The following is an 18,177-nucleotide window of genomic DNA, read 5'->3' as shown; positions in this document are numbered from 1 at the left end:
TGGATGAGGAGGCTGAAGGCCCGTCGGACTAAAAAAGCTGATGCTTCGGAAGTCCGCTGGGCTTGGTAGATGGGCCGATCCCACGCTTCCACGGACTGCATCGGAAGAGAACAGCCTCAACATTTTGATCACTTTATATAGTAGTCTACCGTGGTTGCACGCATGGCTGAGAAGGCTATTATGCGCATGCAATCACCTGGATCCATCGTGTCTTCTCAAAATTGATCGGACTGCTGAGACCAAAGTTTGTTTGCCTCACTCTACGAGAAAGATGCTAGCAGATATCGTCCGCAGCTGCATAGTCCTGTGCGCAGATATCCAGACGAACAAAGCTGCCACTCGCCGCGTCCGAGGTTGTTACACGTGGAACAGCTCGCATTAGAAGACTGCCTCTCCCAAATCAGCGTTCCTTGCCCGATCATGTTGTCGCGTTCTTGCTTGCATATGTGTTTGACAATGTTTCGCATCTGAGTTTTCGGCGCGACCCGATCCCGTGAATTTCCTGCCATGTCCTTCATAACCTCCGCCTTCCTCGCACAGGACTGTTTCCTCCTCGTCTTCGCAACAGTCGGCAACAACACCCGGATTCCTTCATCAGTGCGTGCACCGTGAAAACCGCGGGACGCTTCACTTCACGTGCCGATTCGCCGCTCCCTTCCCGGCAAACTCTTGTGCGAAACTTCCGTGCGCGCGTTGCAGAACATCCAGCGCCTTCCATTCTCTGCTCTCTGCATCAACACAATCTAGGTCACTCGCCTCGAGCTCGCAACGATTGCGCTCGCACAAGCGCCTCAAATCCACGCCCTTCCACCGGACACCCTGTTTTGATAGGAACAAAGACGACATCTCATCACTGCATAATCCGATCAGGATATACAATAGCTGCGAACAGGATCATAACACCAAGCGAAAGGCGTAGGCGCATCTCTCATCCACCGTGGACGAGTAAGGAGAAGTCGGTGTAGACATAGGGCTTTCGCGACTGCAACATAATCCGACCACGTGCTGAATTTGGCATCACGTCTGTGACGGATATTCGAAGCGCAGTAGCTCGTGCAGAACTATCTTGCTGACCGCCATCGACATCAATAGCCTGTAGGCTGGGTGAGGAAGCTGTAGAGCGTAGCTCGTGTCAGATCGTCCGCCAAAGAGCGTAGACTAGGTCGCCTAATACACCATGGCGCAGTCGACTGTAAATGATCTTGACAACCTCCTTGCGTCTTTGAACCAACTGAAGGCACCTGGAGCAAGCAAGAACAAGATTCAGACAATCACGGCACTCAGCGTTAGCAACATTCAGGTAAGCAGCCATTAGCGCTCACCAACTCGAACAAGTCGGCCACCAAAAACTTCATCCGGCCCATATGCAATCAGAAATCAGCTGACGTCGTGAACAGTCGGAGTCTTCCATTGTGCAGTCATTTTATCGCGCGTTGAAAAAGGCACCGCCCACTCATAAGCTTGGTGCCCTCTATGTCATTGATAGCGTCGTCCGACAATGGATCGAGAAAGCCAAAGCCGCCGGACAGGAACTGCAGTTTGAGGGTCGCGGAGAGCCAGGCACCTATCCTGCAGCCGTGAAGCGCGTGACAGAGTTGATGCCAGCACTGTTCGACGATATCACGAAGGATTTGCCAGTGGATCAGAAGCCAAAGCTTGAGAATATGGTCGCCATCTGGGAACGTGGCAACACCTTTCCCATTAAGCTGTTGCAAGACTTCAAGTCTAAGCTTAGTAGTGACTCCAGTCGCGAGGAAGCCGGACGTAATGCTATCGCAACACACTCGGCTGCTACTCAACAGTCGTCAGGTGAGAAGTTCATGGCTCCACATCCTACTAGACCCTGCCTCACGCCCGTTGGATATCCTCCACAACACTTGTTCGATCGAGGACTTATGCCAGGAAGAAATCGATCAGGCCCAGTCAACGGTGCACCACCATCATCATCCGTGTCATCTACTGCCGACCCTCGTCGGCAGCCACAACCTCCCGCTCCGCAGGCTCCCGCGCAGCAAACGCCTCAGGCAGATATCAATGACATCCTGGCCGCGTTATCCAAAGCTGCAGCTGCAGCGCCTGCAGCGCCCCCTCCGCCGCAACAACAGCAGCAGCGTCAGCACCAACAGCAGCAGCAGCAGCCACCGCAAATGCAACCGCAGTCGCAGCAACAAGCGTACAACGCGCGCGCACCACCTCCGACTGCACAAATCCCGCCGAACATCGCCGCACTCCTTGGCCAGCAGGGACTGCCGCCCCCTCAGGCATTCCAGCAGCAGATACCCCAGTTCCCTCCTTATGGATTTACTGCACCGCCGTCTGCACCTCCCATGGGCACCCCAGTCTACGCGCCACCTCCGCCACAACACTTCCAGGCCTACCCACAGCAATATCCACCGCAGCCTCCATCTGTTCCACAATCGTACTCTATTGCGCCGCCTCCTCAACAAGCACCTCCGCCGGCCGATCCACTGGCGCCACTTCGCGGACTGCTGCCAGAGAATATATTGAATGATCGTGAAAAGCTTGTCCCTGCGCTCCAGCTGTTGCAGGATCTGCAGAAAGAAGGAATTCCTCCCGAGAAATGGGGTCCGGTTCTTGAAGCCTTCGAGCAGCAATATGCGCCAGCAGTTCCCTCTTACGGTGCGCAAGGCGACTATGGTAATGCTAGAGGCCGTAGTCGGAGTCCAGAGCGAGGCCGTGGCGGCAGAGGCAGCCCGGTTTACGGTACATACGATGCAAATGCCGCAAAGCAGAACGACGGCGGGCGCAATGGAGGGGGCCGCGGGCGGTACAGACAACGATCTCCAATCCGCAACAGCCCGGGAACCGCAAATGGACGACCAATGCAGCCCAAGAACATCCAATACGATCCATCCCTGCCGCCAGACAACATCAAGGTGCTGTCACGTACTTTGTTCGTTGGGGGTGCCAATGGTACTCAACAAGAGATTCAAGAAGTTTTTGAGCGTTTCGGTCGCGTGCAGACGTGCATTGCCAACCGCGACAAGCGCCATGCCTTTGTCAAGATGACCACACGTGCATATGCGTTGGTCGCCAAGCAAGGTATGGAAGACTTGCAGAATCGCAATGATCGGGAAGTCATGAACGTTGCGCGTCAGACCAAGTGGGGTGTGGGCTTTGGTCCACGCGAATGCTGTGATTACCAACGTGGCGAGAGTATCATTCCAATTCACAAATTGACTGATGCCGACCACAAGTGGCTACTTACTGCCGAGTATGGGGGCACAGGAGGCAAGCCGTTGGAGGGCGGAATGGTGCTGGAAGAGCCTGACATCGAGATTGGTGCAGGAGTCAGCAGCAAGGTAAGCGATGCTTTCATGTCTGATTTCATCAAGATCCCACTAACACATATGCAGGCCATGAGCAAGCGCGTTGGGCCTGACCACAACCCGCAGCCTAAGCATCACAAGGAAGGCGGTCACGGCCGTGGTCGCCATGGCAGAAAACACCATCAGCACAACGATCGAGACAACCAATATGGTGGAGGTTACAGCGGCGTATCTGGCGGACCGCCGGCCATCGACTACGGTGCCATTGCTAGGCCGGAACCCGTCGCCGTGGCCACACCACCAGCAGTCCCAGGATTCGGATTCAGCTTTGCTCCGCAGGCCAACAATCAGAACGCTTACCGGTGAAGAGATTGATTTTGAGGTCAAGTGCATATCAGCGTCGAGAAATGCTTCAAATTGTATCCAATGGCCCAGCACTGCTGGGCAGAAAGTTTTTGTTGTTTTGAGCGAGGAGGAAAGAGGCATACTGATATGACATGATTCTACGCGTGTAACAGTACGTGTAAGCATAGCGTGGGAGATGGTTGCATTAGTTCTGGCATCCGTCTGCTTCTAACTGTATCTACTTTTTGCATCAGCCAAATTGATGAAACGTCGAGTCTCAAAAAAAAACATGATTTTGTCCGAATGTGATTTCCTAGCAACTCGGCGTTTCACTACTGCGCGTGCTCTGGACGTGTCTAGACCGAAGTGTGAGGTTCTCCTGTCTTGATCTTCCATGCAACGAGCTTTTGGAATCGTTCCCGCGGAAGGAGTTTCGTACTCATTAGATTCCTTTTAGTTTAGCGGCCAAAGAACTTGACGTGTGAACAACCATCGTGGTCTTGTTCTATAGCTTATCCACTACAGGAAAGAGCGCTATGGGGGCTGCGGACGCCTGTTGACCTTGTCGACCTGGGGCAAACGTTATTGTTGGCAATGAAATTGGAAGACCGTTCTTTTTTGCCGTGTCTTGGAGAGCTCGTGCAACTAGGGAATCTAGCGCAGCATTTAGATGCCTTATTGGTGCGTCTCCAATCCACAGATGAGGAGATACTCATGCTTGCCATCCCGCACTGCTAAGTCGAATCCTGCCATTGGGAAGTGTGCGGCACAAGAGAAATGTGCTCGTTTCGCCGCCTGTCACTTGCAAACAGCTCGTCAGTAGTTCGAAAGTACATCGCAGCGGTTACCAGCGGTTGCAGCGTGACGTGACGTGGCGCTGTGGTCATATGGCCCTGCATGCTGACACGGCCTTGTTCATCCTCATGTCACGAACAACCACTGTTCTTGCGGGGTTTGATGCTGACATCTCTCTCTTGTCGTTTCGCACGGCCGTCGATTATGGGCTCTATAGCTCTCTAAATCTAGTGCTTCGATTTCCTTATCCATAAAATTTGCCTGTCCAGGCGAAAGCAACCGACCCCGTTTCAACGCCGCGCTAAATGCGCACCAGATCTGTCATGTGCCGCGGAAGCGAACGACTGCAAGTATACTGAGGGAAAAAACTGCAAAAGCCACACGGCCCATTTTTACTCGCTCTCGTCGCCAACAACCATTGTTGCCTTCTTGGAGCCTGGCGCAGCAAGCTTCGCAGGTGGCAGACCAAGACCATTTCGGTTGCGGAAGAAGAAAACCTTGGAGTTCTCTCCTGTCGCGCCCTCGTTAGGCTCGACCCATTGGCACCAGCGTGCGCTGTTCCACATTGACTTGATGAAGCCAACGGATCCGCCTTCAGTGTTCGCTCGGTAGTGGCGGCCCATGATGGGCTTGATCGCCTCGGTCGCTTCGTCGGCGTGGTAGAATGGGATGGTGGAGACGTAGTGGTGGAGGACGTGGGTTTCGACGATGCCGTGCATCAAGGTGCGACCGATGAATCCAAATTCGCGATCGATGGTTGCAGCGGCGCCACGAGTGAAGTTCCAGGCATCACCGGTGTAGTGGGGCAGAGATGGGTCGGTGTGCTGGAGGAAAGTAATAGCGACTGCAATGGGTTGTTAGTGGTATCATGACGACGGCCGGCGACACAACTTACCAAGCCAGTGGTTGACCCAGAGGTATGGAATGATGTACCAAACCAAAAGGTTCTGGAAGCCGTAGGTGCGGCCGACAAGAGCGAGGACAGAGACAGTGATGGCAAGGCCGAGATCAGAGAGAAGAATCAGATATTCGTCCTTCTTCTCGTACAACGGGCTGCTTGGCAGGAAGTGGTTGACGCTGCCGTTGCCATTCTTCTTGCCGATACCCTTGCCCTCTGGCTGCTTCTCGTGGTTGTTGTGGCCAGTTACGTTTCGGAAAAGGTACATTGGCCAGCCAACGAGTTGTTGGCCGATGAGCATGGAGGCGGTGTAGATTGGCGTCTCCTCGAGCAGCTCGTGCATCTCGTGCAGAACGTAGCCCATGCGGGTGGCGTGCTCCTCGCGAGTACGGGGAACGAAGACCATGTCACGCTCCATGTTGCCAGTGGCCTTGTGGTGCTTGCCGTGGCTGATTTTCCAGCTGAAGTATGGCACCAAAAGGGCGGAATGGCAGAACCAACCAACAGTGTCGTTGAGCACCTTGCTCGGCGAGAAGGACTGGTGGCCACATTCGTGGGCCAACACCCAGAGACCCGTGCCAAAGCAACCCTGAGCGAAGGTGTAGAAGGCCCACAGGGCGGCTCGGAGAGGATACGAAGGCACGTACTCGGGCGTGCAGTACGTGTTGAAGAGGTAGAAGGTGCTTCCGAGGAGAGCGATGTCCCGAGCAACGTAGCTCAATCCTCGGAGACCCGACCTCTCGTAGCAATGCTTGGGAATGGCGTTGCGGATGTCATTGATGGTGTAATCTGGCAGCTGAAATTCGTTGCCATATGTGTCCACAAGCTTTCCTGAAGCAGGCTTTTGCTGGAAATCCTCCACGGAGCCCAAGGATGAAAGGGATGTCGACGAGGCAGACGCAGTGGGCGAGTCGTCTGGTGTGCCGGCAGTGGAGCTGGCCACGGTCGAGGGCATCGACTCAGCGGTGGTGGTGCGCCTCATGGCCGCCTTTTGCGACAAGGCTGTGGTGCTCATCGTGTCGACGAGTGGATGTGTGTGGGATCGTTGGGATTCGTCGATGGCGAGGAGAGCAGAAAGTGCTTCTGCTGCTCACTGTAAAGTGAGAGGTGGCCCGAATGTAGCGGTGGAGCGAGGGGGTGTATATCAATGGTTGAGGAAGCTCAACCAAAGCAACGTTGCTTGGTACCAATGGATGTTGAAGGCTGCTGGGTGGTGAAGGAGGGGAACAAACTGCGGGCGACACAGTGCAGCTGGAGGAAGTAGGAACGAGCGACGAGCAGCGCAGCGGCGTGTTTTGTGCGTTTGCCAGGCTGAGGCAAAGGCTAAATTTGCTAGAGGGGAGAGAATTGAAAGAATTCGAGATCCAGGGTCTGCTCAATGGCCCTCGCCCTCGCCCCAAGACCCGCTGTTTCCCTCTCTCACTCACCTTCTTCTTCCATTCTGCAGCGATACGTGATGCTATTCCACACGCAGGACGCTTCAGTATCTACAGCGCTTCTCACCACCACTACCGTCGCGAAAAGCGCCTTCGAAGCTGCCTTCAGCGTCCAGTTCCCGCCGCAGACGCCCATTTCGAGATCGTCCGCTTGGCCATGCACCTAGGGTCCCCAACATCGCTTATCCACAATGCGAAGAAGGGCCGAGGGTGACCAGCAGAAGTAGTGGCCGGCCCAGCACCTCTGTCGGTCGGCCAGTCCGCCCAGCTGGACGACGGGCAGTCCAAGTCGTCCTGCTGTTCGACGCGTTCCGAGCGGATCAGCTTGTGAAAGTGCCCACAAGCTCACGCTGAGCGGGCAGCGACCGCGTGGGATCTGAGGTGAGCGCAGGGCACGCCTCGGCACAGTACCTTGGAACGCAAGGCACATGTGCGACGTTGGTGGTCCATCAAACTGCGCGGCTCTGCTGGACGGACGTGCCGCGACTTCTGGCTTGCCTTCTGCTCACCGTATCAGACGATCTGCGTTTTCACCCGACACCACAAGTCTCTTCGCCTTCTCCCCGACCTACTACTGTGCTGGACCGCGAGCCAAGCACCAATCCAGCAGCGCCAGACTGTCAGTTGCAGGAGACGATCCAAACGTGATGGCCACAGCGCAGCCACACGGATATGTCCAGAATTCACAGTCCAACCACGAGCCACTCACGCACGAGAAATGCCGTTCGTCCTGTGCCTGGCCTGGCGCTCGTCGTTCTCGCTCCCGTGCCAGATCCACCCCGCAATTGGCCAATGCACAAGCTTCAGCGACAAGGCAAGCTCGACCACTTCTCGCTGCCACGTGAAAGAGTTACACCTATTCGGTGTACTGGAAGCATTTCACATGCAATTCGCCATAGCTGCACTGCGCAGACGCCCCGATTATATGACAACATGTGCGTGTTCAACGACCTGCAGCTGTCCCAGTTGCATGTGCACTGGTGTCGATGAAGCATGGAGCCTGGGTGTCATCGACAATACCGCTGGTCGTCAAAATATCTGTTTGAGAAATCGAATTACATTGCCTCAGAATCCTTTTTTCAGAGCCACTTTTTCGACACCTAGCACGGCGGACCGAGTTGAATCGCGGGGAGGCAAGCCTCTTCCCCTCCTGCTGCAGAATCATTATTACATTGGAGCATCGATGCACGACGCTGCCACGCTGCGCTAGCGTGGCCATTATGGCCGATCTGGCCAAATGTCTCTCGCCACATCCTGCACCAGCTTCAGCTTCGCAAACATCTTCTGCTCGTCCATGCCCTCAGCTCCAACCGCCACGCTGGCGAACCCACACTGCGGGCTGATGCCAATGTTCTCCAGGGCTTCTTGCACTGGTCGACCTTGACCTCTGGCAATGATATCAGCTGCCTCCAACACGCGCTTCTTGATCAACCCTCGATCCTCCAGCTGCGGGTCCTTGGTTGTAACCACACCGAGAACAACGTTCTTGTGCTTCGGCAAGAACCGGAGCGGCTCGAAGCCACCTGATCGAGGATTGTCATACTCCAGGTAGAATGTGTCGTAGTTCAGCGTCTTGAAGAAGCGCTCAGCGATCTTTTCGTATGACCCCTCGCTGAAGTGCATCGACTTCGAGAAATTACCTAACTCGTGTCAGTTGAGTACAATCAAGAACTGTCTTTGGATTGCTAACCTCTGCAAATGTGTAGACCGACATGAAGGTCATCGGGCCTGTCGGCGATGCAGTCATTGTGCGCCTTCAGATACAGGTCGAACAGCTTATCAGTGTCTTCGCCATCATCTCGCAGTCCTTTCAACATGTCCTCGGAGCAGAAATATGCAAGTGTCGGGTCGTCGATCTGAATGTTCCTCAGCCCAGCATCATAGAGTGTCTTGAACTCTTGTCTGTACGCGGCTGCCAGATCATCGAAGAAATCCGTGTCGTTTGAGTACACGCTAGGATCGTAGCATTTTCCAGGAGCCAATCGAAGATGAAAATAGCAAGGCGGCGGCATCGTGAACTTGGCCTCCTTCCATTGCTCTTGTGGAAGGGTGTCTCTCAACAGCAACCAGTTCTCGAGGTACGGGCTCTTGGAGTACTTGATTTTGCCAGTGCAAACCGCCGCCATTGGGTACTGCTTGCCGGCCTTCTTCAGCGCAGCAATGGGAGCAGCTGAGAGACGAGCGAGCTCCCATGGCACTGGGCTGACCTCTTGGAAGCCATCGAGCTTCTCGAAGAAGCCAGAGAAGTAGTACTTCCTGTCGAACTCCCCAGAGCACAGTGCCCTCACATTGTTATCCTGCTGCTTCTTCACAATATCGCTGATCTCTTTTTGCTGAACCTTTCTCAGTTCCTCTTGCGTAATTTGCCCCGCATCAGCCTTCTCTTGTGCCTGTGAGACAGACTCAGGTCGGATGAGAGACCCAATGTGGTCAGCGTGGAAAGGAAGCTTGGTGACTGTCATTGTGCTAGATGGTGAGCAAGAGGATCAACAAAATATGTCAGCCAACAACACAGGGCATGTCGGGAGGGGCTCGGCGGCATATATAACAGTCCCAGCATGATGACAATCACGAGAGACCCGTCCCTGTGCAAGGTACTGTATGCCGTCTCCACGCGCGGACGGCGGGACTGGCTTTCGCGGCGGGCGGTTTCTGAGAAATCTCGCGCGACCCCGTCATCAATTGGCAGCTCGAGTGTCGGCAAGTGGTGCTGTGAGCTCGCAAAATGCAACTGCCGAGCTCGCCCTAGTCTTGCGCTGCCCGCCCACCTTCTCACATGGGCACTTTGGTCTCGTACAGTAACAACTTTCGCTTTTGCCAACACGCTCGGTTTCCGAATCTAGCATTAGCAGCGGCGCCGCGAAACGACTGGGAGATGGTGTTCATCAGATGTCGCGCCACGGGGCATGAGTCGAGGTGAGGGGTCATCGTGAGGCAAATGCGGGCTTTGGTCCGTGCTGGGAAGTTGCGGAGATTGGGAAATTGTCTTGTGCAAGACACATGAATACAAATCAACGATCGGGCATTGCAACGACGAGAGACTTATACTCTGCCGTGCACGCGTTTGTGAACCTTGATGGTCTGTTCATGGAGAGTGCTGATGTCTCAGCTATCACCTATTACTACAACCATGTCTGGAACAAACGGCTACAGTAGCGACATTCACTGCAGCGTGTTTCAAACCACAGAGACAAGCAAAGATATCAGTGAATGGGCGTGTGGTCATAATATTTATTCTCGTACTCTTTCACGACACAAAGGGCTCTCCACCAGCCTCAAAACGGTAAATGCCAGCCGTTTGTCAACTCAATGCATCAGCACGTCTCGCCACGAAATGCGGCCTCGACACCGAAGAAACTAAGAAAGCGCGAACAACCTCATAGCAACGAAAGAGATTGCAGATTGCAAGCAATTCGTCCGAGCATGCTCATTAGGAGATTCCATCTCGCCTCAAAAGAACAGTGCAACGGCGACACGCTGGACCCGAGGAAATCTGTTCGCTTTGACATTCTCTTCGCCTGCTTCCACAAGTCTGAGCACCTGTAATCGTATCCTATCAATGATAGACGGCGAATCGGTCCGTTACGCGTGAGCACTCTGGAGTGTAATCAACCTGGTCCTTTCGAAGATCCACCACCTGACAGCCACGGCGCCCAAGCCTTGCCCAGAGGATTCATTCGACACTCACGCGGACTCAGTAACCACGTCCTCAGACGGAGTCACGGCGGATGGCAAGAGTTCAAAGGCGCAGCTTGCGTACTGGTGTGTCTTGATGCGAGCTGCACAAGCTGTCTACTGATATTGAGCTGCCTGAGACTTCCTGAGGTTGTATAAGAGCTTGGGCAGCGAATTAAGCCTGGACGAGAGTACCTTTAGGGTATGATCTTATCTCGACCCGCGTCTGGACAAAGCCCACAGGTTCTACTATCAGCCGCAACGTCCAAGATTTCAATGCTCGCGTCAGGATGTATCATCAGCGACCACATACCAAAGTCCGTGGAGGCTGACCGCACAAGGATTGGTACCGTCCTGAAGCGTCAGGTATGCATGCAGCTCGATACACGAGGCTGTGAATCCCCGCTCAAGCTCGCATGGCGAGCTAGGGTATGGTTCGTTTGCCACTTCCTCATCTGTTGATGTACAGAAGGCGTCACCTATGAGCACCCGCCAGCGATAAAACTGCCATGCAGCCTCGACATATGCTCATCGTGCAGAGCGTTAGAACAGTACCTTCCTCATCAGCTGCCTCAACCTGCTTAGGGGACAACGAATAGATCACTGAGGCCGCGAGCTGCAGAGGCGAGGCCATTGTTCTACAGCGCACACAGCCTGGATCCATCTCACCAGACGTACATCATGCACCAAAGCGTCTCGCTTGCATATAGCTGGTATCGCCAGCTCACGGCCTTTCTCTTGGATACCTACACCACAAGCAAGAACCTCGACATGGCCGCAGACCACATGCCTTGGAACATCCTCCGAAGCTGGTCACCGTTCAAACTCGACGCACTTGGTCTGGTCACACTGTTAGGAGCGGAAGAAGTGAATAAAGCTGTCGGAAGTCTACAGAGGCGGCGCATCACGGAGTTCCTGCCCTTTCTTGCTGCTCATATCGTCGCGGGAGACCGGATTAGAGACGAGCAGGCCGGTTTTGCCATATATAACGTTACCGATGGCATTTGCACAACTGAGCTGAAGGGATGGTTCACACGATGGCTCAGCTCTCAAGAGATCCGAGGGGCAACGACCACATTTCGATGGTACTTCGCGCCACGCAAATCAGGTCTGACATTCGATATCCCCTTCATTGCCATGATGCTGTCTGTTCTGGCAGTAGGTCCTTTGCTCGCGCTGACTATCGTCATGGGGGACTGGTATGGGCTGGCTGGCACAATATCTATCATTATTTCCGTTGTTGTTCGCAGGGTCGTACTCTGGCAATTGAGGACTGGGCTGAACGCCGTGGCTGATCCGGCCAAAGTGCCAAAGGACTTACCATTCTCGCGTCAGGACGTCAATAAGCACCGCCAAGGCTCCGATGCAAAGGACATTGAGTTCGAGGGGACGCCAACGGGCCATGTCACACTCTTCATCACAAGATCGGACGGCAAGATGGTCACCATGAGTGTACCTCGCACCATTCTGGCAACCTTTGTGAGACAAGCAGAGATTCCCCGGCCTCATCTCTACCATGCTGTGCGATGGCTCTGCTGGCTTGCGTTTGCGGTCCTCTTAGTCAGTCTCGGAATGAGTTCATTGCTGACTCAAATATACATTGTCATCCTGCTTGTGGTCTGTACTTGGGCCACTTGCCACGACTTTGACTTCGAATTGGGCAGAAAGAGAAAGACACAGCGACACCAGCCTACTGGTGAAGAGGAAGAAAAAATTGTGACTCCGCTGACATCGCGCATCTCGGTTGAGCAACAGAACCCACCTGCAAAGAGCACCACAAAACAGAACCTCGATAAGAGGATGTACGCATATATCTGGGCGAATCTTGACGAGAAGCAAGAGGACATGCTGAGGCATTGGTCCATGTTGCCATTCCGCGGAGTGGAGTGGTACCAGGATTATGACAAAGCGAAGAAAGATTCCAAGCTGGCATCTCAACAGCCTGTCTTCTCGCCAGCGACATCTGCGCCATCACGTCAGTCTATATCTTCAACGAAGTCTCGCAGCTCAACTGCACCTATGCTGTCGGAAAAGAAGTGAGCGCGATCAGTCTAACTATCAAGGCATCATCGCAACGACCAGCGCTGGAAGCAGAGGCTTAACTCGTGTCAGAGCTAGGGTCATGAGCTCTTTATTGGCGTCACGGAAAGGAGACGTACAGATTCGGAATATGGCAAGCCTTCGTAGTGGTAAATCTCCGTAAAAACGGAATGGAAACAGGGCGGATGATCCAATTCAATGGCGCAAAGTGACCTCACATACCGCATTAAACGCGTAAGTTAAGGAATAAGGACTTGCTGACCGCAGCGCACATGCGAGTCGATCCGAGCATTGGTTCCTCACGCAGCTGTGAAGCTTCATATCTCATACATCCGCTGGTCCCACGTGCTGATGCTCTCAACGGACCACTGATGCGATAGGCGCGAACATGTGCAATAAATGAGTCGGTGTCTGGCTTCCAGGGTTTAGAAGTGCGCAGGAGTCTCAATAAGACCAACGTCATGTGTGGAAGTCGGATGGAGGAGAAGCGGAGATGAGGTCGATTGGTTCTTTCCTTGGCTTCCAGAGGGTAAATTTCGAGGGGGTTGCCTCGTTGACAAAAGTAGTGGAGTCATGCGAATAGTCAATGAAACTGGGTAAGCACATTCAATGACAAGTCAACAATTAGCCCCATCAATTTCAGCCAAAGCCGTTTCCTCACCAACACTCCTCCCTCTGCAGGCACATATTCACTCCACTGTAGTAGACTTCTCCATGGCCAGACACCAGCAATATCAGAGCTCTTATCCACCACTCCACGAGAACGACATTCGCACCTTGCTTCTGCAACCTGGCTTGACTGGCCAGCCATTGTCTGGCAGCCTACAGCTGGCAAGACTGGGCACATCTGCCAACACCGAGCAGGACTACGAAGCGCTGTCCTACGTCTGCGGCCCTCCAGTCTATGACCATACGATCAATCTTCCCGAAGGGCCGCTGCAGATCACCGCAAATCTACACTCAGCACTGGACAGCTTACGCCTACAGAATGAAGTCCGTACATTGTGGTGTGATGCGATATGCATCGATCAGACCAGCGATGATGAGCGTGCGACCCAGGTCGCCATGATGGGCCAGATATACAAATCAGCTCGCCGTGTTTTGGCCTGGCTGGGCCTGGCTGAGCCAGGCGATGCTCTCGCATTCGCAACCATAGCCGCACGCCGAGAGCTGTCCAAAAGAAGAAAGGGAAGTAATGCAGAATATGCGAACGTCATTCCTGAATGGCTTGTGTCACACCCATATTGTGAATGTTGCAAGATGGCATTCTCACTGCCGGAAGCGCCTGCGACAGAAGGCTTGCTCAGGGTGATAGACATATTGAAACGGGCTTACTTTTCTAGGATTTGGACAATTCAGGAACCCGCATCAGGCCAGGTCGTAGAGGTCTTTTGCTCCCCACATCATGCGTCTTGGGAAGACTTCGAATACACTGTGCGCCATGCTCACCTGCTCGGTGATAGGCAAGCCGATGAGTCTGAGGGAGAACCTTTACTAATGAGTGAAGTTAGAGACTTCAAAACAGGAGTCGAGGACTTTCGCATCTTGGACACTTATCGCAGTGAGGAGTCTCGGAATTCCTTGGTGCCTTCTAGGCTTTTAGAGGCTATTGTTGGGTTTTCAACCCGCCAATGTTATGATCCAAGGGATCGCATATATGCCATTCGCGGCATAGAGGGCATGGAGGCAGCTGGCGAGCTGCTGCCGAACTACAGCATTTCCATCCTAGAGCTGTATCGGGAGGTAGCTTTGCGCTGCGTGCTTGGTAGTCGCGATCAAGAGGAGTATTCACCTAACATTTCATTAGTCCTGGCTTTGTCAGGAACCGAGAGCGCTGATGTCAACAAGCTTGGGTGGCCATCTTGGACGCCTCATTTCCATCATCTGACTGAACGCTCACGCATAAAAGCCTTTGATTACAGCTCGACTACTGGCAGCCAATTCTTGCACAGCAACAGAGACTTCTCGCGGGCAGCGACAACTGCAGCCACTGGCGAGCTGTGCATGCAAGGCACTCTCTTTACGGTCATTGAGGAGGTGCTGGAGTGCACAGCCTGTCCCCGCGTGTACAAGAATGACAGCCATACTGAGGAATACTGGACTGAGACCCTAGATTCTCTACTTCACTGGTATTGCAGATGCAGATGCTTTGTGCAGCGCTGCTGGACCTTCATCGCGGGAGAACAAGATATCGACGAGTTCATGGAGCGCCTCTTTAGGTGCAATACCTATCTACACGAGCAAAACTACCCAATATCGCTTGATGACTTTCAAAACCTCACAGAAGATTTCGATCTTGACCAACACGATGAATTGCCTGAGTCACTGAGGGTAGAAGAATGTTACAAATCCTTGTTCCCATATCTTCACAGCAAGCCTCAGCCTCATCTCGACCGATGGCGGATACTTTGTCGGACTGCCAGAGGCCAAATAGGATGGGTCCCGCCCTCGTGTCGTGCAAAGGATGTGGTGGCCGTCTTTCCAGGTGCTCCAAATGCATTCGCATTGCGGCGAATAGATCACCAGAGATGGGAACAGCTTGGCGACACTTACATCGATGGGCTCAGAGGATTCGAGGATGATATCGATGTTATGCGCAAGGTGTCATTCATATTGGTGTGATTCTGACACTCAGTTCGTGTAAGCAGTTCAGCTCCATTCAACTCGGCGCATGAAGCTTCCACAGGAGTCGGTGCACATCTGCGCAATCACAGCATCAACGCTGGTCTGGCTCATGGGACTCTTGGTAGCACGAATCGTCCTAGGTGAGCGATGCAATCATTATCAGGTGCGATCAGCCTAGAGTCTGATGACTATTGCAGCAGCAGCTCGTCTGGTGGACGTTCCAACGCTTCGCCCTACGAGTTTGTGAAGCTTTCCATCGCATGTGATCGTTGGTCTGACTTTCGAGCCCATTCTGCTCTGCAATGTCCCTTGATTGGGGATCGGCAATGATTCTGCCACGATGTGCCCGTTCTCAAGATCCTAGTCACCTATGTGACCTTCGTCAGATGACTCGTCTGACTCACTTTGATCAGTGTGATCGGAGGTGTCTTCTGATGAACTCTCGTCAATCCAATTGTCTGACAGCTCTTCAAGGTCAATGCTGTCACTTCCCCAAGATGCTGCCCTGGTCAATAAATTGACGACCCCGAATGGTTGAGCGACTGGAGGAGTCACTAGCCGGAGCATGCGTGCCCGAGCATTATACTTATTGGTTCGTCCTGTGCCCTCCTCGAAGTCCTGCCCTATGAGGACAAGCGCTTCTTCCGCTGTGAGTCTAATCGTTGGGTTCGCCAGGAAAATCTTTCGATTCGACTTCAGAGTTGAATAACACTCACAACCAGGCTTGTTGTCATGAGGATCTAGACAATAGTAGTTCATCAAGAATCCTTGTCCAATGACATCGCAAAGTTCCTCGCCACTCGTCTGCGGACGCACGACCAAGCATACACACCGCGAGGTGGAGCCTATCGGAATCAATATGTCACCCGACTTAGCACCTGCGCACAACAATCCAGCCAATGCCCCTCTGGCATAGACCAGAGTGAAGTCCTTGATTTGCGACAGTACTTCAGTTCGCTCGTCTGCACTTCGGGCAAATTCTAGGAACTTCTTGGGGCTAGCAACATCAAAATATGCTTCCGATCGTCTCACCCTGGCGGAAAGCTTCCCATCTTCTGATAGGTACAGTCGGGCACAATGTACCAACGAAAAGTCTTCGAAATCGCTCAATGCAGTGTCCTTGATGAGCTGTGTTGAGGAAGGGACAGCTCTACCAGCTTTCTCCTGGCCCAGAAGGTCTCGTTGCTTGCGAACAGCCGCGAGCATATCTACGTGATGAGCATCAAGCTGGAATGCTCGCAGGCAAGCCTGGATCTGGATCAGCCCGAGAGGCTCAGCCAGGTCAACAGCTATATCCCATGCAGACTTCGAATAGTCGGGCACAATTGGCTCACATTCACTCTTCGTCCAATCAATCAACCCAAGGAGCGCGTAGAGTCGATCACGAGGATCTGCACAGAGCATATCGCGCCATTGGCCAACGTTTGAGATCAGGCTGGAACGTTCCTGGGCGTCAATTTGCATAATTCGCGCAGCCTGGGCGCCGGAATGCACCTCCCCAGATGTTTCGTCGGCGTCGAACGAGTGCTGGTTTCCACGCAGGGCCAATGTTGTCCAATAGTCGTGTGATCTCAACAGGAATAGACATAGCTCGAAAGCGTTGATGCGGTGTGCCCCACAAAGAACAACAACACCCCGTGTTGATGCAGCCCATTCCTGGACAATCCACAGTCTCCTCCAGTATGGATGGTCGGCAAAAGCTTTGGCGGCTGTCAGCAGCCGTTGCTATTCGTGTACTCCAAGTCCATCGTATATATAAGTCAGTATAGGAGACTGCTGGTTCGAGGTCCCATCCTCGGAGTTTGAGGCAATTTGGCGTGTCAATTCCACCTCTCTGTTGAGTCTTGCCAGAGACTGGGCCATAGCCAGTAGCCAATTACCGTCGTGAGTATGCTCTCCAAGACAGGCCGCAACTCGCCACGCCTTTCGGTAGATCTGGTAAATCATTTCTACTTGAGCGGACTTCTCTGTAGTGTCGCCTTGGTGAATTGAGATAGAGTCGATCCAGATGTAGCGATCGGAAAAGTGCTGACGAACTTGCCATAACGCATAGAATGCGTTGTGATGCACCTTGATCGCAGCTTTGTTGATGAAAATGAGCCTCATCTTCGGCGGCCCCCATGTATAAGAGATCGCTACGTATGGTGGAGGATCGGCCACGTCCCAGACAGAAGTGTCTAACCTCAAGATCCCGACTTGAGGACCAGAGCTGAACTTAAGCAGGCGTATCTGTGTTCCTGGCTTTTCCAGTGCTTCGTACAGATTACCGTATGTGGTTGGCTGCCAGCTTGCGCCTTCCATGCTTGTTTTTATTGCGCTCCGCCTCCGCTGAACAGCTTGTCTACCAGACTTCCGATGGCGAGACAGATATGATTCCCGCTTTCCGTCCTCTGGAATGATGTTCCAGACCGATATCTCATCGCTGTCCAAGGAGTATGCACCTCAAAATTCGTCTTGCAACAGGAAAGGTCTTTGTTTTTCCAGTGATATCGCTCATTGAAGTAGTGTAGCAACACAAGATCATTGAAGTACCCGAAAAGATGAAGTGTCATCTGTACGACCGTGATGAGCCTTGGCGGCAATCACATGCGAAGCCAGCAGGCGTCAGCGGCTCTTGTTCTAGCTTCTCTTCATCATTATTCACTCAGCGGTATATTCGAGCGCGTTGAGGCGAAGACAGATGCTGACACGGCCCTTGACGTGGCAAGCCGGAGGCCTCACAACGCACATGTCCCTTGTCACGGTACCGCTGAGAGCCTCTCCAGACACGACGATCTGTGAGCACTGCCCTGCTACCGTTTTCTATCTCCTGATTCAGCCGCGTTTTTTTCGCTCGTCTTTCACAGTAGTAGTGATAGTAATAGTGAGGCTGTGTTGGGTTCCTTTTTAGGCAAGTATTCTTGTGGTCTTGACGTCGGATTGTGGTTTGGTTCCTGCGCAGCCATGATCTTACGCCATCACTATCAAAAGAACGATTGGGAAATCTGCAGTCTCTCATCCACCTCTAATCATACCAACCCCCAACCCTCTCACTCGAAGCCATCCCGGGTACATACCCCCTCTCACTCGGCCT

At 53.2% G+C, this 18,177-nt stretch overlaps 7 protein-coding genes across 7 annotated transcripts; 3 read left to right on the top strand and 4 right to left on the bottom strand.

Moving 5' to 3' along the window:
* Positions 1 to 1,177: 1,177 nt before the first annotated feature.
* Positions 1,178 to 3,656, top strand: CKM354_000972700 (Nrd1 complex RNA-binding subunit; the record flags this gene model as incomplete). The annotated part of the gene is made up of 3 exons (XM_044805159.1): positions 1,178 to 1,300; positions 1,398 to 3,323; positions 3,378 to 3,656. The coding sequence occupies 3 exons, from the start codon at positions 1,178 to 1,180 to the stop codon at positions 3,654 to 3,656; spliced, it is 2,328 nt and encodes a 775-aa protein (XP_044661094.1).
* Positions 3,657 to 4,822: 1,166 nt separating this feature from the next.
* On the bottom strand, positions 4,823 to 6,343 carry CKM354_000972600 (uncharacterized protein; the record flags this gene model as incomplete). The annotated part of the gene is made up of 2 exons (XM_044805158.1): positions 4,823 to 5,274; positions 5,326 to 6,343. 2 exons carry the CDS (start codon positions 6,341 to 6,343, stop codon positions 4,823 to 4,825), a joined length of 1,470 nt encoding a protein of 489 aa, XP_044661093.1.
* A 1,639-nt stretch (positions 6,344 to 7,982) lies between these two features.
* On the bottom strand, positions 7,983 to 9,226 carry CKM354_000972500 (uncharacterized protein; the record flags this gene model as incomplete). The annotated part of the gene is made up of 2 exons (XM_044805157.1): positions 7,983 to 8,404; positions 8,455 to 9,226. 2 exons carry the CDS (start codon positions 9,224 to 9,226, stop codon positions 7,983 to 7,985), a joined length of 1,194 nt encoding a protein of 397 aa, XP_044661092.1.
* A 1,984-nt stretch (positions 9,227 to 11,210) lies between these two features.
* Positions 11,211 to 12,479, top strand: CKM354_000972400 (uncharacterized protein; the record flags this gene model as incomplete). Its single annotated transcript, XM_044805156.1, has 1 exon — positions 11,211 to 12,479. The coding sequence occupies one exon, from the start codon at positions 11,211 to 11,213 to the stop codon at positions 12,477 to 12,479; it is 1,269 nt and encodes a 422-aa protein (XP_044661091.1).
* A 714-nt stretch (positions 12,480 to 13,193) lies between these two features.
* Positions 13,194 to 15,101, top strand: CKM354_000972300 (uncharacterized protein; the record flags this gene model as incomplete). The annotated part of the gene is made up of 1 exon (XM_044805155.1): positions 13,194 to 15,101. One exon carries the CDS (start codon positions 13,194 to 13,196, stop codon positions 15,099 to 15,101), a length of 1,908 nt encoding a protein of 635 aa, XP_044661090.1.
* A 363-nt stretch (positions 15,102 to 15,464) lies between these two features.
* On the bottom strand, positions 15,465 to 16,568 carry CKM354_000972200 (uncharacterized protein; the record flags this gene model as incomplete). The annotated part of the gene is made up of 1 exon (XM_044805154.1): positions 15,465 to 16,568. The coding sequence occupies one exon, from the start codon at positions 16,566 to 16,568 to the stop codon at positions 15,465 to 15,467; it is 1,104 nt and encodes a 367-aa protein (XP_044661089.1).
* Positions 16,569 to 16,829: 261 nt separating this feature from the next.
* CKM354_000972100 (uncharacterized protein) lies at positions 16,830 to 17,405 on the bottom strand (the record flags this gene model as incomplete). Its single annotated transcript, XM_044805153.1, has 1 exon — positions 16,830 to 17,405. One exon carries the CDS (start codon positions 17,403 to 17,405, stop codon positions 16,830 to 16,832), a length of 576 nt encoding a protein of 191 aa, XP_044661088.1.
* Positions 17,406 to 18,177: the final 772 nt, after the last annotated feature.

Source organism: Cercospora kikuchii, assembly GCF_019650295.1.
Source record: "Cercospora kikuchii DNA, contig_00006, whole genome shotgun sequence".
In the NCBI taxonomy this organism is placed as follows: Eukaryota; Fungi; Ascomycota; class Dothideomycetes; order Mycosphaerellales; family Mycosphaerellaceae; genus Cercospora; species Cercospora kikuchii.
The sequence above is the reverse complement of the archived record's forward strand: the minus strand, read 5'-3'. Positions and strand labels throughout refer to the sequence as shown.